The following is a 21,707-nucleotide window of genomic DNA, read 5'->3' on the forward strand; positions in this document are numbered from 1 at the left end:
GGGAGGCAGAGGATCTCTCCCCGATTCACCTTTCTTCTGCCCCAATCTGGGAGTAGCAGCTGACTGTCCTGGGGAGAGCTTTCCTGAGGTCACTGCCCCAGGAGGCATCTATCCCCCAGCCCTGGTTCTCCTGGCAAGTCCCAGCCTTCTGTTCCTACCCCAACTCCAAGCTCTCCCCAGTTCCCAGCCCCAGCCCCTTGTTTTTGCCTCCTTCAAGCCCCCCAAGTCCCTCGCCTCCCCAGGCCACTGCTAGGCCTTCCTCCTGACCTTCCCAACTTCAGGTGCTGACTCCGACTCTGACAGTGACCTGTCCTTGGAGGAGGAGAGAAGTCTGTCTATCCCATCCTCAGAAAGTGAGGACAACGGCCGGACACGGGGGCGTTTCCAGCGTCCTCTCCGCCGAGCAGCGCAGAGTGAGAGGCTCCTCACCCACCCCAAAGGTGATGGGGACATCTACCCCACGAGTGACCAAGAGATACCCCATATTACACTTGGGTGTAACCCAGGGACCCTGTTATCCCCTGCGGAGTCCTGGGACCAACCTACTGGGGACCTGGGGTCATCACTGGGCCCATACGTACCTCTCCCCATCCAGCCTCCCAGCAGAGTTCTGTTAGCCAAAGACCCAGGAATGGCCCAGGTAACAGAAGAATGAGGTCAGGGATTTTTATAGGGTGACATGTCATCCCTCCAGCTCCTCCTCTTCCCTGAGGGCTGAGGTTCAGCCTGGTCTTCCCGGCCCCTCAGCCATCAGGTTCCCCCACCTCCAGTCTCTCTCCATCTCCAGTCAGGAGTAGGGGTGCTTATCAGTAACCCTCTCCCTAGATGGTTCCATTGACCTCTGAGAGACACCTTCCTATTCCTACCTCTGCTCCATGAGAATAGCCCAGATTTCAGGAGTTTTTAGGGTTGGGGGTCACTGAGTCTGGGTCACAGGGGCCATGGTCACTGGAGTCAACCCAGAGGCTCCTGTAACCTGCCCTGGCTCCACAGATGTGGATGGCAATGACCTCCTGTCTTACTGGCCAGCCCTGGGGGAATGCGAGGCTACTCCCTGTGCTCTGCAGACCTGGGGCTCCGAAAGGCGCCTGGGGCTGGATACCAGCAAGGATGCAGCCAACAACAACCAGCCGGACCTGGCCCTGACCAGTGGAGATGAAACCTCCCTGGGCCGGGCCCAGCACCAGAGAAAAGGTGTGGATCCTTGACCTTGGCCTATACCCAGGGGACTGTCCATGCCCTGACTCAGGGAATTTCATTCTTCTACTCCAAATAGCTTCACAGGGATCCTGAGAACTTCTCTCGCTCTGATCTGGGAGGTTTCTGCACCTCTACCCTGCTTCATGGTCCCTGGGGACTGCCCCATCCTGACCTGGGAATTGCCTGCCCCCGTACCCTAGCCAGCACCATGGAGACCCCAGTGGCCACTCCTGCCTTACCCCAGGGGATACCTCCCCTTCCTCCAACCCCAGTCTGCTTTGTAAGGATCCTAGGAGCTGCTATGCCTCAGAACCCACAACTTCTGTTCTAACCTGGAAATTTTCTGGCCCTCTACCCTGCTTTACAAGGATCCCAAGAGGTTTTCCCTGTCTCAACTCAAGGGGTTTCTGCCTTCACCCCTGCACCACAGAGACTTCCCACCAAGGACTGTTCCTGCCCCAACCCTGGGAATTCCTGCCCCTTGGACCCTGGCCTGCATTACTAGAACCTGGGGGCTGCCCCTCCTCTGACCTTGGGGGGAGGTTTGCCCCTGCCCCTGTACCCTGAGGACTGCCCGTGTCCTGACCCAAGGGATTACTGCCTCCCTACTCTTACCCCTGTCCTGCAGCCTCTCTAGGATTCCCAGAAACTGCCTCTGCACCCCCTACCTAAAGCGTTTCTGCCCCCAACCCTGTGTCACAGGGATTCCAGGGGCTGCTGCATTCCTAGACCCAGGGGGTTCCTGCTCCACCCCCCACCACGTACACACCCTGTCCTCTATTTGCTCCCCCTCTAGGCATCCTGAAGAACCGATTGCAGTACCCACTGGTGCCACAGACCCGGGGTGCCCCGGAATTGTCCTGGTGCCGTGCAGCCACCTTGGGCCACCGTGCTGTGCCGGCTGCCTCCTATGGTCGCATCTATGCTGGAGGGGGCACAGGCAGCCTTTCGCAGCCAGCCAGCCGCTACTCCTCTCGAGAACAGCTGGATCTGCTTCTTCGCCGGCAGCTGAGTCGTGAGCGACTGGAGGAGGCCCCTGCCCCTGTCCTGCGTCCCCTGAGTCGACCAGGTTCCCAGGAACACCTGGATGCTGTGCCAGGCCGCCTGGAGCCCAGGGATCGGGGCAGCACCCTACCACGGAGGCAGCCACCCAGGGACTATCCTGGCGCCACAGCCGGCTGCTTTGGGTCACGCGATGCGCTGGACCTAGGGGCGCCCTGCGAGTGGATGCGCACGCTGCCCCCACCCCATGGTGCCCGGGACCTTGACCCACAGCCCCCGCCTCTGCCACTATCTCCCCAGCGACAACTGTCAAGGGACCCCCTCTTGCCATCCCGGCCCCTGGACTCTCTGTCCAGGAAATCGAACTCGGGGGAGCAGCTGGACCATGTGCCTAGCCGGCACCCCTCACGAGAAGGCCTCGGGCCCCCACCGCAGCTGCTCAGAGTCAGGGAAGACCCAGCCAGTGGCCCCAGCCACGGCCCCTCCACAGAGCAGCTGGACATTCTGTCCTCCATCCTTGCCTCCTTCAACTCCTCAGCTCTCTCCTCTTCCGTGCAGTCCTCAAGCACACCCTCGGGCCCTCACACCACAGCCACGCCTTCTGCCACAGCTTCTGCTCTTGGGCCCTCCACGCCACGTTCTGCCACGTCCCACAGCATCTCGGAGCTGTCCCCGGACTCAGAGTAAGCAGGGTCCAGCCACCTGCTCACATCCCCATCAGTTTAGGGCAACTTCCTGGGCACCTGGGTCTGTGTTCCACCACAGAATGGAGTGGGGATTGGCAGACAGCATGGGCTACCCCAGGCTCAGCACTGCCAAGGGGCCACAGGCCAAGGGCAGAAATCTGGCAGCAAATGGGGTGATGAGCCCAGACTTTGTCAGCTGTATGCCTAGGGCCAACCACCCTCCCTTGCACCGCCTGAACTAAAGAGAGCAAGGTGCCTTCCAAAGAGCCTGAGCTAGTGGAAGGGGGCGGGCAGAGCCAAGGCCTAGAAGTGGGAGGTAGCCCAATATGTGGAAGGGGCAAGGAGGAGAGGAGGGGTCTCTACTTGGGAGGATTTGCTTAGGGGGTAGAATGGAATAAAAAGGGGCCAGAAGTAGTGCTAGGATGTGGGTGCCTTATATGCCAGGCTGAAGAACTGGGAGTAAATCATTCATTCATTTACTCATTCAGTCAATACTAAGTTCCTTCTGCATGTGGAGACTGGGCTAGTAAACACAGGAACTGAGTTGGGACCTGGTGCATCTCAGGTGCCTGTGGGGTATCTGTAGGGTAGGGGATGGCAGACATACCTGGGAAGCAGCTGAATTACAGGATTCAGAGGGAGTGAGGGGGGAGGGTATAGCTCAAGTGGTAGAGCACATGCCTAGCATGCACAAGGTCCTGGGTTCCATCCCAGTACCTCCTCTAAACATAAATAAGCCTAATTATCCCCCCAAATAAATTAATAATAATAATAGCAAAATAAAAATAAAATGCAGAGGGAATGAGTAGGAATCAGAAATTCCAAGGTTTTGGAAGCCAAAAGCAGAGTTGAGTTTCCAAAGGAGGGACAGCTAGGTCAGGCTCTGTGGAGGTCTGTAGGGTGAGAGGTGGCTTTGGAGGGAAGGGCACCCAGGGAGTGGGGCAGGAGACCAACAGTACCTGAGCAGAGTTGGGGGAGGAGACAGGAAGGAGAGGCAGGGGATTTGGGGGCCTGGTGCCCAGAGCCCTGGAAGGATACTGGGGTAGAGAGGAGAGGGAGCTGGGAGCACCCCCTGGCTCCTCCTGCTTTGGGGGTCTGGCTGTTGGGGGATGGGGTGCTTGGGGGACTGAGCAGGGGTTCAGGTTCTGGAGTCCCACTTGACTTCTCTGAGCCTCAGTTTCCTCATCTGCAAAATGTGTCTGTAGTAACAAACTCTTTGAGACGTGGAGACTTTTGAGACACAATTTGTCAGGTGCTTGCTAAGCGCTTAGAGAAAAGACATAGGTGGCCAGCCAGGGGGCCTTGCTGGTGAGTCTGGGGCTAGGGACTGAGAGGCAAAGGTGTTGGGGGAGGTGAGGAGAGGTGGCCCAGGCTGGGTCTGGTGGGGGGGGGGTGTCCAGAGCCACCTGATAGCAACCACCTGTGACTCCGCATTCAACTCTGCAGAGTTCCCAGAAGTGAGAGTCACTCCTGAGGGGCAGACGTGTGGATGAGGAACAGCAGAGGGCGATGGAGGATTTGGGTGAACAGAAGACTCCCGGAGTCAGAGGCTGATCCCAAGGCAGCCTCCTACACCCCTCGCCCCCCAGCTTTCCCCGTTGCTACAGTGCTGACGTGTGAGCGCAGAGCGAGGGAACTGAAGGGAGGACTTTTATACATTTTGTACCTTTGTAACCAGAGAGATATGCTTATGTTATTTTTCAGCTTTTCTGTCTCCAGGATTCTGAGGCTGGGCTGGGAGGGGGAGGGGGACAGAGGGAAAGAGGTGCAGAGTTCGGCCCCCTTTGGGTCCCTGGCAAATTATATGATCTTTCCTCTCATCTTACCAGGGTGGATTCAGACAGGAGGGGTAAATTCCCTCCCCACCCCTCCACTGCCTGCCCAGGTAGATCTGAATATCGTCAGGGCCAAAAGTGTAGAATTGATCTTTGCTTTTTCTTGGATATCCCAGGGGCCAAACTTCTGGGACTGGGAGTTGGTATTGGAAACAGGGGTCCTCTGACCTCCTCACAGGGGCTCGCTCTTGTGTCCCTCCCCATGGATGTGTGTGTTCATTACGTGGAGTCCCTGCCACTTACTGCCTTATGACCCAGGACTGATGCTGTGGGGCGCTGGTGGAGCAGCAGATGTCATGTTTACAGAGCAAGGCTTCCCTTTCTCCCATGGGGAGGGGCTCAGGCCTCTATTCAGACATTCCTGCAGAGGGTGGATGGAGGGGTTATTTGCCAGCCCCTGCCCCTGCTGTCAGTAAAAGTTGTCTGTGGTGCCATTTGATTCCCTGACACTGCCCCCTGCTGGAATTTATTCTGCAGGAGAGGTTGGTGGGGGAAGCAAAGGGAGAAGCAGAAACAAGGGAACTGAAGACTCAGAATGTAGGTGCCACTTCCTCCCATGTTTACAGGAGCCTCCCTGGCCCTAGGCACCCGGGCTGCAGGAAGTGACTCAGTTCCATCCCTCCTTAATTCCCTTCTAAAGGGAAAAATGACTGTTAGGACCCTGTTCACAAACTCACTTTTATTACTTTGTCTGATGTCCAGAAATGGGGACTTTTAAATTTTGTTACTTTGTTTACAGGTCAAGGTTGAAATCACTTTTAAACTTTGTTTACAACTTACAACTTTGAACTTTTACATTTTGTTTACCGTTGAGAATATTTTTTTCCGCTTTGTTTACAAATGAAAGGTAGAGAATGCGGGAGAGGGGTGTGGAGGACCCACCTGTGAGGACCCTGAACCTGGCCACCTTGAGGGGTTTCTAACCCCTCACTCTCCCAGGCCAAAGGTCAGCCCTGAGTCCCCTGTTGAACAGCAGGCCCAGAAGGCCTCGAGAGTAGGCATCCTCTTACCATGGGGAACAGTGACCAAGCAGGGTTGTGAAGGGTTGGTGCAGACACCCCACTCCTTTATGCACACTCTTGGGAGGCAGTTTCGAAGGAGACTAAAAGCTCTACTTTACTGACTGGTGCCAAATCCCACCAGCCAGGACCCCAGCTCTCCTTACCGAGTGTCCCCAGCCCTTGAAGGGTTGAGGGGCCTGCTGTGGGGAGAGGGGGTTGTTCTTGCTATGTCCTAGGTTCTGTAGATGCCCCTCTCCGGAGGTCCCCCCTCCAGCCCAGTGGTTCCTTTCCCTGTCTGTGTAAATTGTTCCGTGAAGCCGCGCTCTGTTTTGGGAATAAACTTCTATAGAAAATGGTTATTGCCTCTTTCTGTTTGGGGGTGGGGTACCAGGGTGGCTATGAATGATTCAGACCAGGCTGACCTTTGGGAGAAATGTGAGCACTGCCCTCATCCACCTTCCCAAGAATATTCGGCTATTTTTAGCTTATTTCATTGGAGATTTGGACCAGGTTCCGATCTCTTTCATCCTGAATTTTGTCCGGTGGCCTTGAGGTTGGGCCTGAAGTATGAGCACACGTACTGAGAGTCAAGGCAACAACTTGATGGCTTCCTAAGTCTGCAGGGCCTGCAGCCCTCAGCTGGCATTTTCTCTGGCAGTCAGACCCACCTTAGGAACTGCCCTCAGCCCACTGACAGCACTGAGGAGCCTCTCAGACTTGGAATTGCCGGGACATAGCGTTCCTCCGGAACTCAGGCAGAAGGCTTCAGGCCTGATGCCCGGCCTGTGCTATGTCCAGGAGAGGGGAACCTCTCAGCCTTTCAGGTCTGCGCGTCCAGGGTTAAAGGGAGGCCTTTGAGCCCCTTCGGTCTCAGAGAGGTCTCAGGGGGAAAGCCTGAGGGTGGCGTCCTCAGTTGGAGGCATGAGAGGCCTCCAGGATCTGGATACCTCCCCCGCCCCGCCTCGAGAGCTAATGCTCTAGTTACCAGCCACGCCCCTAGACATCCAGCTCCCCATCCCGCGGGGACCTTCCGCAAGAAGCCAAGACCTGGTATCAGCCTCGTCCCACTCAGGGACCTGGGGCTGCGGCTGCGGATACGGCCAGGCCAGCTCGGGTCCTTAGTCCCAGTTTTTCGGTAACAACGGGCTCAGGGAGGAGAGCTCGGCGGGCCACGAGGGGGAGCACAAGCCAAGCCGCAGGGGGAGGAAGGAGTTAAATCTCCCTCCTTGAAGGTCGCTACACCCTGAGAGCGTCCCTTAGGCCCCGCCCCGGCACGCTGACTGGCCCACGCCTTCCCGGTCCTGCCCCGGGACTGGCCGCTGGGAGCGCGCCTCCGGCGTTGCCTTGGTCCCGGACTCGCCTTTCGGGCCGTAGCGGCCTCCTGCCGGAGGTGTAGGAGCTGCCGCCTCTGGGCTGCCCTCCAGCCATGGGGCTGTCGGAAGCGCCGGGGTGAGTGCAGGGCGGGGCCCGGGTTCCCCTTGTTCCAGTCTGCGAGGCGCGGGCCGCCCTTCGGCCCCCGCGCAGGCGCCCGGCTTGGGTGAGCGCGGAAGGGGTACCGCTGAGTCCCAAGCAGGCATTTCCCGCCTGCCGCGCGTCGGTTTACCGCTTTGTCGGTCTTACGCAGGCGGCTGCCCAGCTGTAGCGAGGGATGGGGCGGGAGCCGGCGCGACCTCGGCTCCTGCGGGCTGTGCGGAAAGCCGCTTGAGCGCCGTTCGAGGGTTAGCCGGGGACCGCCCGTAGGCGGCTGCGTGCAGAGGAGCCCCGGCCCAGGAAATGCGCGCTGGGGCCCGGGAGGTCGCTGCAAGAGTGTCCATAACGGGATCCTGAGTCTACCCTGCGATGCAACTGGTCCTGGAATAAGTTCTCCCGCTTTTCGGCCTGCCGGGCCCTCCCAGGCGGGTGGGGCCACAGATTTCAGCCCTGCCTTCCGAGCACGGATCCTGCAGGGGGTGGGGTGCCGGGTGTCGGGGAGCCCTTTAAGACCTCGAGTGACTCACGGAGGAGGGGCGAGGGGGCTCAAAGATCTCTGTGAGACGGCGATGCAGAGTCTCCAAGGATCGTCCTTGCACCCTCGCCACTCCTTCCTCCAACCGGGACATCCAGGTTAGAGGCCTTTTCTAGGTGAGCTCCTGCCACTCGGGTGGGATCCCCCACCTTGGTCAGAGTTTCTCACAGATCAGAACTTTCCTGACAGGTAAAGGCTTTCCCAGCAGGGGAGAGCTTCCCTCCAGGTAAGACTCCCCCTTCTGGAATCCACTCCCAGGTGAAAGCTTTCTCCCATTATAGGTGGGAGCCTCCCCCAGGTCAGAGCTTCCCTTAGGTGAGAATCCCCTCTAGACCTGACATTCCTGGCAGGTGAAAACTTTCCCAGCTGGTGAAAGCTTTCCCCCAGGTAAGCCCTCCCCTTCTAAGAGCTCCTATTCCCAGGTAAGAACTGTTCCTGGGATAGCTTCCCCCAGGTAAGAACTCCCTCTCCCCAGATCTCCTAGATTCCCAAGTGAGATCTTTCCCCTTATTCGGTGGTAGCTACTGGGCAGATGAGAGATTCTCCCCAGGACAGAACTTACCTCACTGGTGAAAACTTTCCTGTCAGGTGAGAGCTTCCCCTTAGGTGAGATCGTTCCCCCTTCAGATGGGAGCTTGCCTTTACAGGCAGAAACCTTTCCTTCCAGGTGAGAGCCACCCCTGGCTTTCCCAGAAGAGGCCTGAACTTGTCTACAGTCTGGACCCTGGGGCCAGAGGCCCAGGGGCAATCTTAGCCCCAAAACTTACCTTCTCTTAGAGCCTCCTCATGTGACGAAAAGCTTGCCTAGTTTGCTGGATTCCTTCCTTGCATGTGCTCCCAGACAGCATGCTCTGGGCTCATGGGCAGTTGGATAAGGACTCAGACTAGACAGGGATTGGCTGGGGAAGAGAAGGGCCTGAGGGAAGGGGGCTAGGAGGGGCAGTCAGCCTGGGACCCAGATTGGTGAACACTCAGGGCTGGGCAGTCACAGCTGGGCTGAAGCTTCGGTTGCGCTCATCCTGCTGTCTTCGTGGGGGACTTTGGCCCATGAAGAGACCGCCACCAGCCAAAGTTCAGGTACTGCCCCTGGCTGGGCGTGGGCATGGAGCCCGCAGGAACCAGCTGGGGGGTTGGACCTACCTAGATCTTGGGACCTAGAGAAGTCAGGTGGGTGACTTTCTGGTCCCTTGGGGAGGTTGGGCCAGGAGTGCCCTCACTATGTCTCTGGCCTCACCACCCCAGACAAAGGGACACACAGGCACTGCTGTCCACAACGCACGCGATGGAGCTGAGGAGGCGAGACTACCATGTGGAGCGGCCACTGCTGAACCAGGAACGGCTGGAGGAGCTGGGAAGGAGGGGTTCAGCAGCTGGGACCCGCCAATGGCGAATCTGGTTTCGGTGAGGTGGGTGGGGGCTGGGAACCCTGCAGGACTTAGGTAGCACCTGTCCCTAATACCTACCCTTGTGTCTCCAGGTGTTCCCGTGCTCGGGCCCGAGCCCTTCTGCTCCAATACCTCCCAATTTTGGCCTGGCTACCCCAGTATCCAGTGCGTGAGTGGCTTCTGGGTGACCTGTTGTCTGGCCTGAGTGTGGCCATTATGCAGCTACCACAGGGTGAGCCACCCCTGGCCCCGAGGCTGCACCTTTAACCCTTGGGTGGTGACCCTGACCCTTCAAGGCCCTGGCCTGGAGGCCCTGTGGTCTGCAACACCCCCTACTCCAAACCTGAAGCCATGACCCCTGCCCCTGGAACTATGGCCCATGACCTAGGGCTGGGATTCCCTCATCCTTTCAAGGTCCTGGCCTCCAAGCCTACATTGCTACCATTCCATCCCCAGGCCTGGCCTACGCCCTTCTGGCTGGACTGCCCCCTGTGTTTGGCCTCTACAGTTCCTTCTACCCTGTCTTTATCTATTTCCTATTCGGCACTTCCCGGCACATCTCCGTGGGTGAGTGGAGCAGGCCCAGCTTTACAGGAGGCTATTCACATTCTCCACAGAGGAAAGGGTGAGGGAGGGCTGAGCAGGGCAAGGAAACATCGGGAAGAGGGAGGGAGGCATTGGTGCTGGGCTGCTGGGAGGCCGGCCCAAGGGTCATTCCCAGACAGCACTGGACCTCTGACCACAGAGCCACAGATTCAGGTTCCATAGAGGCCCTGGCCTAGGAGCAACTGGGCCAGGGCCAGCTGGTGAGTGAAGCAACTCAAGGGGCCCAGACTTGGAACAGAACTGATAGCCTGAGGCAGGTCATGCTCCCTTCCCCATTCCACCTTTTACGAGGGGAGCGGTCCTGAGCCAGTGGACACAGGTCGGTCAAGGTAGATGATGGGGGCTGCACTTAAGAGCCCTTGAACATTTCTAGTTGCCCTCAGGAGCTTTGAACTTAGGGTTCATGTCTGACTGACAGCCTTGCCTCTATTTGCATGGCCTAGTCTGAGGATATTTGTCTAGAATTGCATGTCTCCTGGCCTCTCCCTTAAGACCAGGGCTGCAGGGCAGGGCAGTGTCCTTTATCTTTGAGACCTACCGTGCTCTGTCTCTGCAGGCACTTTTGCTATCATGTCCGTGATGGTGGGCAGTGTGACAGAATCGCTGGCCCCAGATGAGGCCTTCATGCAGGACTTGAACTCCACAGTCAATGTAACGGCCAGAGACGCTGCCCGGGTGCAGCTGGCCTCCACACTCAGTGTCCTGGTTGGCCTCTTCCAGGTCAGGAGTACATGCCCCCGACTGCCCAACCCAGCCCCAACCCCATCTGCCAGTTCCCCTGAGTGTCGGGCCATCACCGTATTCCCCCTCCATCACTCATACCCCTCTGATCCCACCTGCCCTGGGCTCTGCTCTGGCCACCCCTAGGACCCTCTCCTCCCCTGACTGCCCCATCCACCCCACAGGTGGGGCTAGGCCTGGTGCATTTCGGCTTTGTGGTCACCTACCTGTCTGAGCCTCTTGTCCGCGGCTATACCACAGCTGCATCCGTGCATGTCTTCGTCTCGCAGCTCAAGTATGTGTTTGGCCTCTATCTGAGCAGCCGCTCTGGGCCGCTGTCCCTCATCTATGTGAGTGAGGGTAGGAGGAGGGACTGGAGGGTGGGAGGAGGAACTGATGGGTGTGCCCAGGACCTTGAGTGCTGGTTGTGACCCTGTCTCCCCTCAGACAGTACTGGAGGTCTGCTGGAAGCTGCCCCAGAGCGTGGTGGGCACCATGGTGACCGCAGTTGTGGCAGGGGTGGTACTCGTGCTGGTGAAGCTGTTGAATGACAAACTACGTCGACATCTGCCCCTGCCGATCCCCGGGGAGCTGCTTACGGTTCGAACTCAGGGTGTTGGGGCACGGGGGAAGGGCAAGTGAGAATATGTCCGTGCCACGTGGGCATCCACAAGGTATTGAAAGACTAGCTGGAGTGGGCAGTGGTAAGCGTTCCTGAGGACTGGGGAGGCCACAGCAGACAGTCCCCTACAGCATCTCCCCTTTCCCCAAATGGCGGTGTCTGTCTCTCACCCTTTTGCTGACTTCTCCCCACCCCTCTGAAGATTTCGCTTCAGGCTTCTTCCTTCACCCCCAGAGTGGTTTCTCCATCCCCCTTAACAATGGTGCTGGCACCTCCCTCCCCTGACTCTGTCCTCTCCCCGCCAGCTCATCGGGGCCACGGGCATCTCCTACGGCGTGGGCCTGAAGCACAGATTTGGGGTGGATGTCGTGGGCAAAATCCCTGCAGGGTGAGCTCTGGCCCCAGTTGGGTCAGGGAGGGTTTGGGTGGCCAGGTCCAGAACCTTCCTGTGGCCTCATGGATGCCCCTCATAGGATGGTGCCTCCAGTGGCCCCCAGCCCCCAGCTGTTTGCCAAGCTTGTGGGAAATGCCTTCGCCATCGCTGTGGTTGGGTTCGCCATTGCCATCTCGCTGGGGAAGATTTTCGCCCTGAGGCATGGCTACCGGGTGGACAGCAACCAGGTCTGGGGGATGGGATGAGGGACATGAGGGGGCAGGTGTACAGGGACCCCAGGGCCTAGGGGGATGGAGTACCAGGTAGGACACAGGGAAACAGCAAACAGATGGGCTGCAGCCAGGAGGGGGACTGAGGATGGGAGAGCAGGACAGCAGGGGACAGCAGCCAAGTCTTTGGGGTCTACTGAATGGGGATGGAGGTGGGCCTAGACGCAGTGACCAGGCACTGCTAGTGAAAGATTCTCACACCTGGACTCCCCCTTCCAGGAGCTGGTGGCCCTCGGCCTTAGTAACCTCATTGGGGGCATCTTCCAGTGCTTCCCTGTGAGCTGCTCTATGTCCCGGAGCCTGGTTCAGGAGAGCACCGGGGGCAACACACAGGTGGGTTTCAGGTGTGGGTGAGGGTGTGCGTCTGTGCCTCCCCTTTCCCTCTCTCCCCCTATCCCCTGCTCCCCCAGTTCCCCTGTACACGGGCCCACTCCCTGCGTACCCCCACTCCGCAGGTGGCTGGAGCCGTCTCCTCCCTCTTCATCCTCATTATCATCCTCAAACTTGGTGAACTCTTCCAAGACCTGCCCAAGGTGAGCCTGCACACCCACCCCCACCCCCACCCAGCCTGGCCTGAGGGCCTTGGCCAGGCCAGGGATGCAGCTCAGTCACTTGGGTCCTGGGTAAGGGGGAGGGATACAGGGTCATGCTGTTTGTCAAGCTTGTGATCTCTGGGGTGAAATTTGGAGTCAAGGGTCATGGGTGAGAACTTTTCAGAGTCAGATGCAGGTTAGGTGCTGGGGGCAGGTGGTGGTCAGTGTCACTTGGGGTCATACTGAGGCTCTTGGGATCAGCATGGCTGATGCCCAGGCAGTCTGGGTTGTCGGCTTCCGGGCACCTCTCAGTCCCTGCTGCCGCGCCCCTGCCCCCTAGGCAGTCCTGGCAGCCGTCATCATCGTGAATCTGAAGGGCATGCTGATGCAGTTCAGAGACATATGCTCCCTCTGGAAGGCAAATAGAGTGGATCTGGTGAGAGGCCTGGGTGCCGGGGGCAGGAGCAGACCCCTCAGCCCCAGTGGTCCATCTAGACCCTGTTGACCCCTGCCCTTCTATTTTCAGCTCATCTGGCTGGTGACCTTTGTAGCCACTATCCTGCTGAACCTGGACCTTGGTCTGGTAGTGGCAGTAGTCTTCTCCCTGCTGCTCGTGGTGGTCCGCACACAGATGTGAGTCGCCGCTTCGGTACCCTCATTCCAGCTGATGAGGGAGTCCACCCTGGCTTCCCCCAGCTTTCCTACATCTTGAGGGTGACCCCAGGCTCCTTAGTACCCCCTTGTCACTCTTTCTCCTAACACCACTCTCATCTCACACTCACTCTCTCCTTCACAGGCCCCACTACTCTGTCCTGGGCCAGGTGCCAGACACGGATATTTACAGAGATGTGGCAGAGTACTCAGAAGTGAGTGGCAGGGACTAAGCAAGAGGAAGGCGTGGATGGGGTGGGACAAAAGCAGCATAGCGGGGCACTAAGGGTGCTTTGGGCCTTGGAATTTCAAGGGAGAAATTTGGGTCTATGACCCTTCCATTCAGAGTATGGGCCTGGGGGTTGGGGGACAGGGTCTGTGTTAGAGGCAGCCGTACAAGCCTCATCCTGCAGAATAGCCTTGGGTCAGGAATGCTGAGCAGCAAGCTCTAGGGCACCAGGATGTAGGGAGGCTGTTTCTTGATCTGATCAGTGGGGTTACTGAATCTCTGTCCCTCATTTACTGCCTGAGAAGTCTCATGCCAAGCTCTGGGAACAAAGGTGGGGGCTCTGGAATAAAACCAGATCATTCTGCCTGAGATGGAGCCTTGAGGGCTGAGCACAATATGATGAGGCAGAATGAGGGGAGGACATCAGGGGAGCAGCTCAGCTGAATGGAAAGGGAAGTGGTGGGGAGAGGACATCACTTGGGCCCAAATGCTGAGCAGAGACCTGGAGTGGGAGCCTGACTCGGGTGGGAGCCAGGGAAGGCTTGGCTGGTCTGGCAGCTGAGGCAGGTCTGTCTGTCCACACGCAGAAAACAGCCCACAGTGCAGGGACTGGAGACCCAAGTGGAGGCTGAGAGCCTTTGAAACCTGGCCTGGGTGTTGGCAGAAAGGCAGGGAAAATGGAGCAGGAGAGGTTCAGGATGCCCTGAAGGAAGAAGAGAAAGGTGGCTGAGGGCCTGGCAGAGGGAACAGGATAAGGGGTCAGGATAACCCGGCCAGCTCCCGGGCAGCCTGGGCTGCAGGTTGGGCCTCTATCTCCCTGGGGAGCAGAGGGTTGGAGGGGACAGGTATGGGAGGCACACAGAGAAGAAAGAAAGGAGAACAGGATGCCGCTAGGAGAGACGAGGGCTCACCCACCCCCAACCCTGACCCATCTGCAGGCCAGGGAGGTCCCAGGCGTGAAGGTGTTCCGCTCCTCGGCCACCGTGTACTTTGCCAACGCTGAGCTCTACAGTGACGCGCTGAAGCAGAGGGTGAGGCCTGGGGTCCACGGGGTAAGTGGCAGAGGGTTCCTCACCTCCCCAGGGTCCACATCCCCTGCCCTGCCCTCTGTTCTAGTGCGGTGTGGACGTGGACCACCTCATCTCCCAGAAGAAGAAGCTGCTCAGAAAGCAGGAGCTGAAGTTGAAGCGACTGCAGAAGGAGAATAAGCTCCTGAAACAGGCAGGGGCCCCTCTGAGCCAGCGACTCCTGCCGCTGACCCCACCCAGCCTTTCCCAGCCTCCTGGCTTCCCACCTCATTCTTCATCCCTCCTCCTCTCTCCTTGATGCTCTCAGGGACCCTGCTTTACTCCTCTGGCAGGTCAAGGCTCTAGAGGGGCCATTTTGTCTTTCTCTCACCTGCTAAGCTGGTGACAGCGTGAACTGCCACAGTCCTATTCCATTTATGGCTGTCCCTGAAGCTGGTCCAAACCCCACAGCCTTCAGCCTGGCTGCCCTGGGTCCCGAACTTCAGGTCCTGATCCACCTACCTTCCCAAAGCCAGCGGACGACACCAGGCCTGCCTGTCATACGACAGCTGGGCCAGCTCTTTCTCGCACCCCTCTTCCCCGGCCTAGGCTGCCGCCTCCAAGGGCACTTCGGTTTCCATCAATGTCAACGCCAGTGTCACCGACATCGGCAGCAGCAATGCAGAGGACTCCAAGGCCAAGGTGCGGCTGGAGATGGGAGAGGGGCCAGCCATGCGCTGCAGAGATGAAGGTGCCCAGGCATGACCTGTGGGGAAATTCGTAGACCCACAAACTGTGGGTTCCAGATTGTTGTGCCATTGGCAGGAGGAATGGGGCAATGGATCGGAAGCTCTGTGGGGAGATCTCTAGTGATGTGCCACCCAGTTCTGCTTGTGGCTCTCAGGTCTGTAATCTGAGGCCTAGGTGAAGACCCTGAATTTGTGGATTCCATAAGACCCTGCAGTCTATGCTCATGGGTAGAGGGAAAGGATGAGGCATGTGGGAAAAATCTGGGATTAAAGGGGACACCAATCTCAATTAGAGGCTCAAGCGAAGTCCAAGATATCTATGTATCCACATGTGTCCACATGTGTCTTCTGGTTTATCCCCAGGCCCCCTGCCCACTCCACTCTGGCTAAAGATGGGGCATGGTCTCCCAGCGCCCCTTCTTCTTAAGCATCCCTATGAAGGCTGAACCCGGGGATAACAGAGCAGGAGATGCATGTCTGCGTGTGCTCCCTGAGTCTGGGCATCCTCTCCTGTGTGTCCCCATGTGTCCCTCCTGTCTTGACATACAGGCTCCTTGTGTCCATGTCCTCATGTATCCCCTGCATGCCCCATATATGTGGGAGTTGACATTCACGCTCCCACATCTGATCCTGTGCGTCTCTGCACATCTCTGCACATTCTCTGCCTTCACCCACCACGGGCGGCCCTCACAGTGTGTCTGCTTCCCCAGCAGGGGACTGCAGGGAATGAGCTAGAGGATATGGCAGCCAGGGGTCCAGAAGATGCCAAGGCCCCAGACATGTCCTCACTGAAGGCCCTGGGCCTGCCTCAGCCAGATTTCCACAGCCTCATCCTGGATCTGGGCGCCCTCTCCTTTGTGGACACTGTGTTCCTCAAAAGCCTGAAGAATGTAAGGGGCTGGGGGCACCCCTGAGATGGGCCCTGAGGGGGGACGAGGCCCCTCCACTCTGACCCCTTGACAAGCTCCAAGAACCCTCTGAGCCTGATCCCCAAACTCTCTGAGCTCCCCCTCTGACCCCTGCCGCCTACCTGAGTCCCCACTCAGAACCCCTGAGCCTCCCCCTGAGGCCGGTACCCCTTTCTGCTGCAGATTTTCCGTGACTTCCGGGAGATCGAGGTGGAAGTGTACATGGCCTCCTGTCACTGTACGTGGGGTGGGGACACCAGGAGTGGTCCAGGTGGGGTGTGGGGATTCCAACCAAGGTATTTGCCAAGACACAGGGAGAAAGTCTTTATCTGAAACTGGAGGTCAGAGGTGTCCTGGGAGGCAGAGGTCAAGGGTCAAGAGTTGGGGGTTAGCTATAAGCCTCAGGAGTGGAAGTCAAGGTGACATTCTGATGGTGCCTGGGGGCTGGGTTTCTTGGTGGTTCTGCGAGTCAGGAGAGACCTCTCCTTACCTCCAGCTCCTGTGATCACCCAGCTTGAGGCCGGGCACTTCTTTGATGCAACTATCACCAAGCAGCATCTCTTTGCCTCTGTCCACGATGCTGTCATCTTTGCACTCCAGCGTCTGAGGTCCGGCCCCGTCAGCCCTGTTTCGGTGAGCTGACCTCTGGCCAAGCTCTTTTTGTTTATCTACTGCTTGTCCCACCCTGAGCCCGGTTACAGGAAGTCCACCCTGCCTGGATGGCTCTGGATGGCTCTGAATGGCTCTGTCCCCTGTGGACCCCCTGCCTTTCCCTCCTGCCTTTAGATGAAGCTGCTCCTGGGAGAGAGGGTGGTATGTGTCCTTTGGAAACTGACAGGAGCCTCTCTCCTCCTCTCCCTGGCCAGGTTACCAAACTCTGACCGTGCTGCCCCCTGCCTGAGACTGCTCACGTCTGGAGGTTGTGATGGGGTACCCATGAGAACCCCCCAACCCCTGGGCTGCCTCCACGTGTTCCCCAGGAGTCCCCTCCACATGCACACACACACAACTCAGGGATGGAGGTCCTGGGACTCCAAGTTCAATGCTCTAGGCCTGCGATGAGGCACTGGGCAAGTTGGAGGAGCATGCATGTTTTTAGTCTCAGGAATAAAGATTTGTTTGCCCAATACCAGGCTCTGCGGTGGTTTGGTGGGGGCTTGGTGGGGGCAGGGGAATGATCCACAGTCCTGGCTCCAGACCCTTCTTCTGCCCCAAAGTTGGGGCTGGAGTCAGAAGTTGGGAGGAAGGTGTGGAGAGGGCCGGGTCAAGCAGGGGGCGTGCAGAGCAGGAGGGAGAGCTATGGGGCCAGGGCCAGGGTGGGGGCTTCCCAGGTCCAAGTTTCTCCCCAGCCGCACACAGCCCTCAGCGCCTGTGTCCTCAGCTATAAGCTAGATGGAGTAAGTGCTGCTTCTCAGGAGTGATCTGTTCTCAGGGACACCCGATAAGGTGCAGGGCAGGCAGGGTACCACTGGGCAGCCCCTGGAGGGTGTGGTGTGAACACCTGAGCAACCCACTGAGACAGTGCAGGTGTTCACAGGGGTTGCTGGTCTGCGTTTAAAAGTAAGAATGTGAGTAATTGCTTTACTAGGGGTAAAATGCCTGTTTGTATAATTAGATCACCTGGGCTTCACAGGGCACTGTTGGCCAAGGACCATGTGTTGGTTTCTGCCGTAAACCACCAGCGTCTGGCCAGATGGTCTAGTGGGTAGCAGGGGGCCTCAGGCCAGCTGATACTGAGTGACTGAGGGCCCAGGGTGGGGGTTGAATCTTTCTGGGCCTCAGTGTCCTCACCAAGCGAGCAGGAATGGTAATAGTACCCACCTCCTGGGTTGCTCAATGAATGTTTTTTTTCTGGCTGGGGAGGCAATTAGGTTTATTTATTTAGGTTTTTTTTTTCAAATGGAGGTACTGGGGATTGAACCCAGGACCTCATGCATGCTAAGCATGCGCTCTACCACTGAGCTATACCCTCCCCCCACAATGAGTATTAAATGAGTAAATGCCACAAAAGGCTTGCAACAGTGCTAGGCTCATGTCACCTGCCAAAACATGAGAGCTTTGCCGTTGGCAAGTGCTGACCAAGTGCTGGGCTCGGTGCTGGGCCAGAGGACAGAAGCTAAGCTGTCCTGCCCTGCAACGCACGGAGGCATCCCCTTGCCTGGCTGTTTCTATCCTGACCTGAGTCAGTGCCGTGCATTGTGTTCACAAATCATCTGTCTTCCCCACCCCCACCCCCACCCCCCCAACCTCACCCAGGAAGTCAGGGCTCTTTGTCTTCTCTGTCATGCTGCATCCACCCACCGGGAACAGCGCCTAGCACATGGAGGTGCTTGGTAAATACTGGTTAACTGACTCTTCTGTGCTGGAGTGGAAGGTAAACCTCAAACATGAACTTGCAGATACAGGCAGACCTCACTTTATTGCACCTCACAGGTAGTGCATTTTTTGTTTTTTGTGTTTTTTTTAACAAGTTGAAAAGTTTGTGGCAACCCCACCTTGAGCAAGTCTGTCGGCGCCATTTTACCCCACAACATTTGCTCACTTCTTGTGACAGTGTCACATTTTGGTAATTCTTGCAATATTGCAAACTTTTTCATTATCATTATATTTATTATGTGGATCTGACATCAATGGTGACTCACTGAAGGCTCGCCTGCTGGTTAGCATTTTTTAGCAGTAAAGTGTGTTTGCACTAAGGTATGTACTTTATTTTCAACATAATGCTACTGCACACTTAAGACTACAGTGTAGTGTAAACATAACTTTTATGTGCACTGGGACACAAAAAATTCATGTGACTCGCTTTATTGTGGTGGCCTGGAACTGAACCACTGTATCTCCGAGGTACACCTGTACAGAGAAATGCTTTGGAGGAAATAAAACAGGGTCTTGTGAGAGAGAAGGGACTGTGTTACCCAGGATGGTCCTGGGAGGGAGGCTCAGGGAGCAGGTGACACTTGAACTGAAACGCCAGCCATGAGAAGTCTCTTTCCAGGACAGTGCTCCTGGCGTCGGGAGCAGCGGGTGTGTTCAAGGAACACCTAGGAAGCCAAAGCACAGGCACCTCACAGGCCAAGGGTGAGCCTTTAAGCTTTATTTCCACATTTTTAGCATTCACTCTGTTGTCGCAAGGACTATGGAACTGAGCTGGGTGGAGGGGACCAGAATGCTCTGTGCACTCTGCTAGGGGCGGGTGGAGAGCAGCATGGGGAGCCGTTGGGGTGAGGGTTTCAGGGGTTGGATGTTAGGTGAGGAGGCGGAAGAGGGGAAAGGAGGCACTTCTTCAGCCCTGGGCCCCAAGACGCCATCCTCCCAGCCCTGGAACAAATCCCCTGTCCTATACCTTCTGGCCAGGTGGCCCCTCACGAAAGCCATGGGCCCTGCTGGAACCTGCTGCCTAGCCTGCCCCCGGGGGAGGGGTGTTTGCCTGTTGCCAGGCACCCGGGTTCCGGCCCCGGGCACTTGCCGCCGCCATGGTGCATGCACAGTCTTTCCTGCTGTGGCTGCTTCCGCTAGTGATGCCTGTCCACACCCATGCCTGGTCACGGCCCCTGTGGTACCAGGTGGGGCTGGACTTACAGCCCTGGGGGTGCCAGCCAAATAGCCTGGAAGGTTGTGAGGGCAGCCTGGGCTGTCCCGGCTATTGGATGGGCCTGGGGGTGAACCGCATCTACCCTGTGGCAGGGGTCACGGTCACCACTGCCATGATGCTGATGCTCAGCCGTGTGGTGATGCAGTGGCGGCGCTCACAGGCTACTAAGAGTGAGGTAAGCCTGGCACTGCTCTGTCCCCGACAGCCTTCTACCTCCACCCATCCTCCCACTCAAATCTTGTGGGCCTCCTGCTGCCCTCCCCCCATCGCTCACACCCCAGTGTCCCTACATTGTCCTCAAACAACAATCTCTGACCTCTCTCCACGGATGGTACCCTGCCTCATCCTCCCCCTTTAATTTCCCTACTCCTCATCTAGCCTCCATGGGCCCCTATGACCACACTAGCCCACAACAGACCCTCTGTGATCCTCCGTCACCCTAAGTCCCCCTTCCCACCACACTTCTGTCCTATTCCTCTGTTCTCACTCCTGCCTCTTGGTCCTATCCTCAGCACCCACAGGTGACTGCTGACCCCTGTGTGCCCTGGAAACGACGGGGCCCTGTCTCAGACCGCGCCCTGCTCCTTGGGGTCTTGCATATGCTGGATGCCCTCCTGGTCCACATCGAGGGCCACCTGCAGCGTCTAGCCACCAAGCAGCGAACCCAAATAAAGGGGACTCCTGCCTAGAGCGAGTGAGCCAACATCTGCTTCTCTTTGCCTGGTGGCCTGTTGGGGAGGGGATGGCCTGAGGCTCTGGGCCAGTCTCAGGCCCATGTGTCTTGTTCTCTCCAGGCCTCTCTGGCCCCTGTGCCACTTTCCTACTTTTAGAGCCTCAGTGCCCAGGACGGCTGGGCGGGCAGGGCCGGGGCTGGCTCACAGTGCTCCATGGCCCCCACCAAGTGACCCCTCTTCTCTAAGGATCCCACTCACAAATACAACTGCTCCTCTGGGGCTCCTCAGGGGCCCCAGTGTGGTAGGAGAAGACTTGGCCATCAGGGCAGACTTGAGTGGTTCACGGAGGGCAGCCCGGAGGCGGTGACCACCTGGCTGAGTCAGCTAGGGCTCCTGGTTGAGGATGCTGGGTCCAAGCTGGGGCTGGGGGTAGAGGGTGGGCCCTGGCTGCCATCAACTTTGTGACATCTCAACATGCTGTGTCACTCGAATGGCCCTTGCTCTAAGGCTCCTGGAAGTGGGGTGAGGGCTGAACCTCCCCAAAGGGGCCCTCACCCCCTTCCTCTCTTCCTTCTACCATAGGTAGTCCCGGTTGAGCAGGTACTGAGGCCTATGCATCTGGAGGGTTTCTGTTTTAGAAAAAGAATACAACATTATGAATTCAAAAACAGAGATAATTAAAATCAGAAAAATCATGACAACGTACACATTTTTAAAAGTTGACAAATACTACAACACAAAATCCAGAACAATAACATTTTTGTGGTGACTTCCTGATACATTTCTGTAATATTTCTCCTCCGTGTTTTCTGGCTGTTCTCTCCCCGGTGGCCTCTACATAGGATAAGGATTTCACAATTTGGGGAGAAACATTTTCTATACAGAGAATAGAAAGATACTTCAGTCTTTCTTCTATCCTGGTTGATTGAAATTTGTGATTTAATTATTGATAGTTTAGAAAATTAGTTTCATGGTGTCACATAAAAGGTCTGACTTGTTTTCAGTTTTGGGAAACTGTCATCAACTCTCTGTCCTATAAGAGCTGTATGATTTGAAAGAATTTTCCACAAATGAGCTTCTGGCTCCACACATTTCGAACCTTGTTCTCCCTCCATAGCTCACGATTTTTCTAGCATTGAGTATGGTGAGGGCAGGGTCTAAATGCAGCAGGACCTTGCACTTATGTTTTGACCAGGAGCTCTGATCCAGCAGGAGGTTCCTGGAGGCCATTCCTGCGCCAGGACAGGAACAATAAGCTGGCTGTATATAGGAGTGAAGCAAACCACATAAACATGTCCCTCTAAACCCAAACCAAGTATGTCCCTATGATAGACTGAGAGATGTGCCGCCTGGGTTCCCCTTGAAGGAAGGCCTGCTGTTGCCAGCCACTGAGAGTATAGCCAGTCTTCTCCCTCCTTCAGATGTCAATCTTAAGAACCATCTTGGTAAACAGCCTCATCTCCCTCTTGGAGTCTGCTTCCCAGAGAATCCAAGCTGGAACAATCCACAATCCTCCCAATCCACCTCTTAGACCCCCAAAATCATAGCCTCCTGGTGTCCCCCATATGAGAGGAAGTGGACTGCGTGGGAGTCTGACTGGAAAAGGACAGAGATCCTAAGTAGATGGAGTTAGATGACC

At 57.0% G+C, this 21,707-nt stretch overlaps 2 protein-coding genes and 1 non-coding gene across 3 annotated transcripts in view; 2 read left to right on the forward strand and 1 right to left on the reverse strand.

Annotated features, from left to right (window-relative positions):
• CELSR3 (cadherin EGF LAG seven-pass G-type receptor 3) overlaps positions 1–16,929 on the forward strand; it is a 37,609-nt gene extending 20,680 nt beyond the window's left edge. The window contains 23 exon segments of the mRNA XM_032458559.1: positions 282–440; positions 994–1,194; positions 1,997–2,885; positions 8,972–9,130; positions 9,207–9,346; positions 9,571–9,681; positions 10,277–10,440; positions 10,626–10,790; positions 10,888–11,040; positions 11,368–11,450; positions 11,536–11,683; positions 11,945–12,058; positions 12,181–12,258; positions 12,599–12,694; positions 12,785–12,891; positions 13,055–13,124; positions 14,077–14,169; positions 14,255–14,359; positions 14,755–14,847; positions 15,605–15,784; positions 15,986–16,040; positions 16,299–16,435; positions 16,669–16,929. Coding sequence (XP_032314450.1) covers positions 282–440; positions 994–1,194; positions 1,997–2,885; positions 8,972–9,130; positions 9,207–9,346; positions 9,571–9,681; positions 10,277–10,440; positions 10,626–10,790; positions 10,888–11,040; positions 11,368–11,450; positions 11,536–11,683; positions 11,945–12,058; positions 12,181–12,258; positions 12,599–12,694; positions 12,785–12,891; positions 13,055–13,124; positions 14,077–14,169; positions 14,255–14,359; positions 14,755–14,847; positions 15,605–15,784; positions 15,986–16,040; positions 16,299–16,435; positions 16,669–16,683 — 3,515 coding nt within the window. The 3' untranslated portion in view covers positions 16,684–16,929.
• Positions 16,930–17,702: 773 nt separating this feature from the next.
• Positions 17,703–17,774, reverse strand: TRNAA-AGC. Its single transcript has one exon. It is a non-coding gene; the product is annotated as a tRNA-Ala (tRNA).
• Positions 17,775–18,543: 769 nt separating this feature from the next.
• Positions 18,544–20,594, forward strand: TMEM89 (transmembrane protein 89). The gene is made up of 2 exons (XM_006174155.2): positions 18,544–19,569; positions 19,907–20,594. The coding sequence occupies exons 1-2, from the start codon at positions 19,276–19,278 to the stop codon at positions 20,081–20,083; spliced, it is 471 nt and encodes a 156-aa protein (XP_006174217.1). The 5' UTR covers positions 18,544–19,275; the 3' UTR covers positions 20,084–20,594.
• Positions 20,595–21,707: the final 1,113 nt, after the last annotated feature.

The sequence above is a fragment of the Camelus ferus genome, chromosome 17 (assembly GCF_009834535.1).
Source record: "Camelus ferus isolate YT-003-E chromosome 17, BCGSAC_Cfer_1.0, whole genome shotgun sequence".
NCBI classification, from domain to species: domain Eukaryota; kingdom Metazoa; phylum Chordata; class Mammalia; order Artiodactyla; family Camelidae; genus Camelus; species Camelus ferus.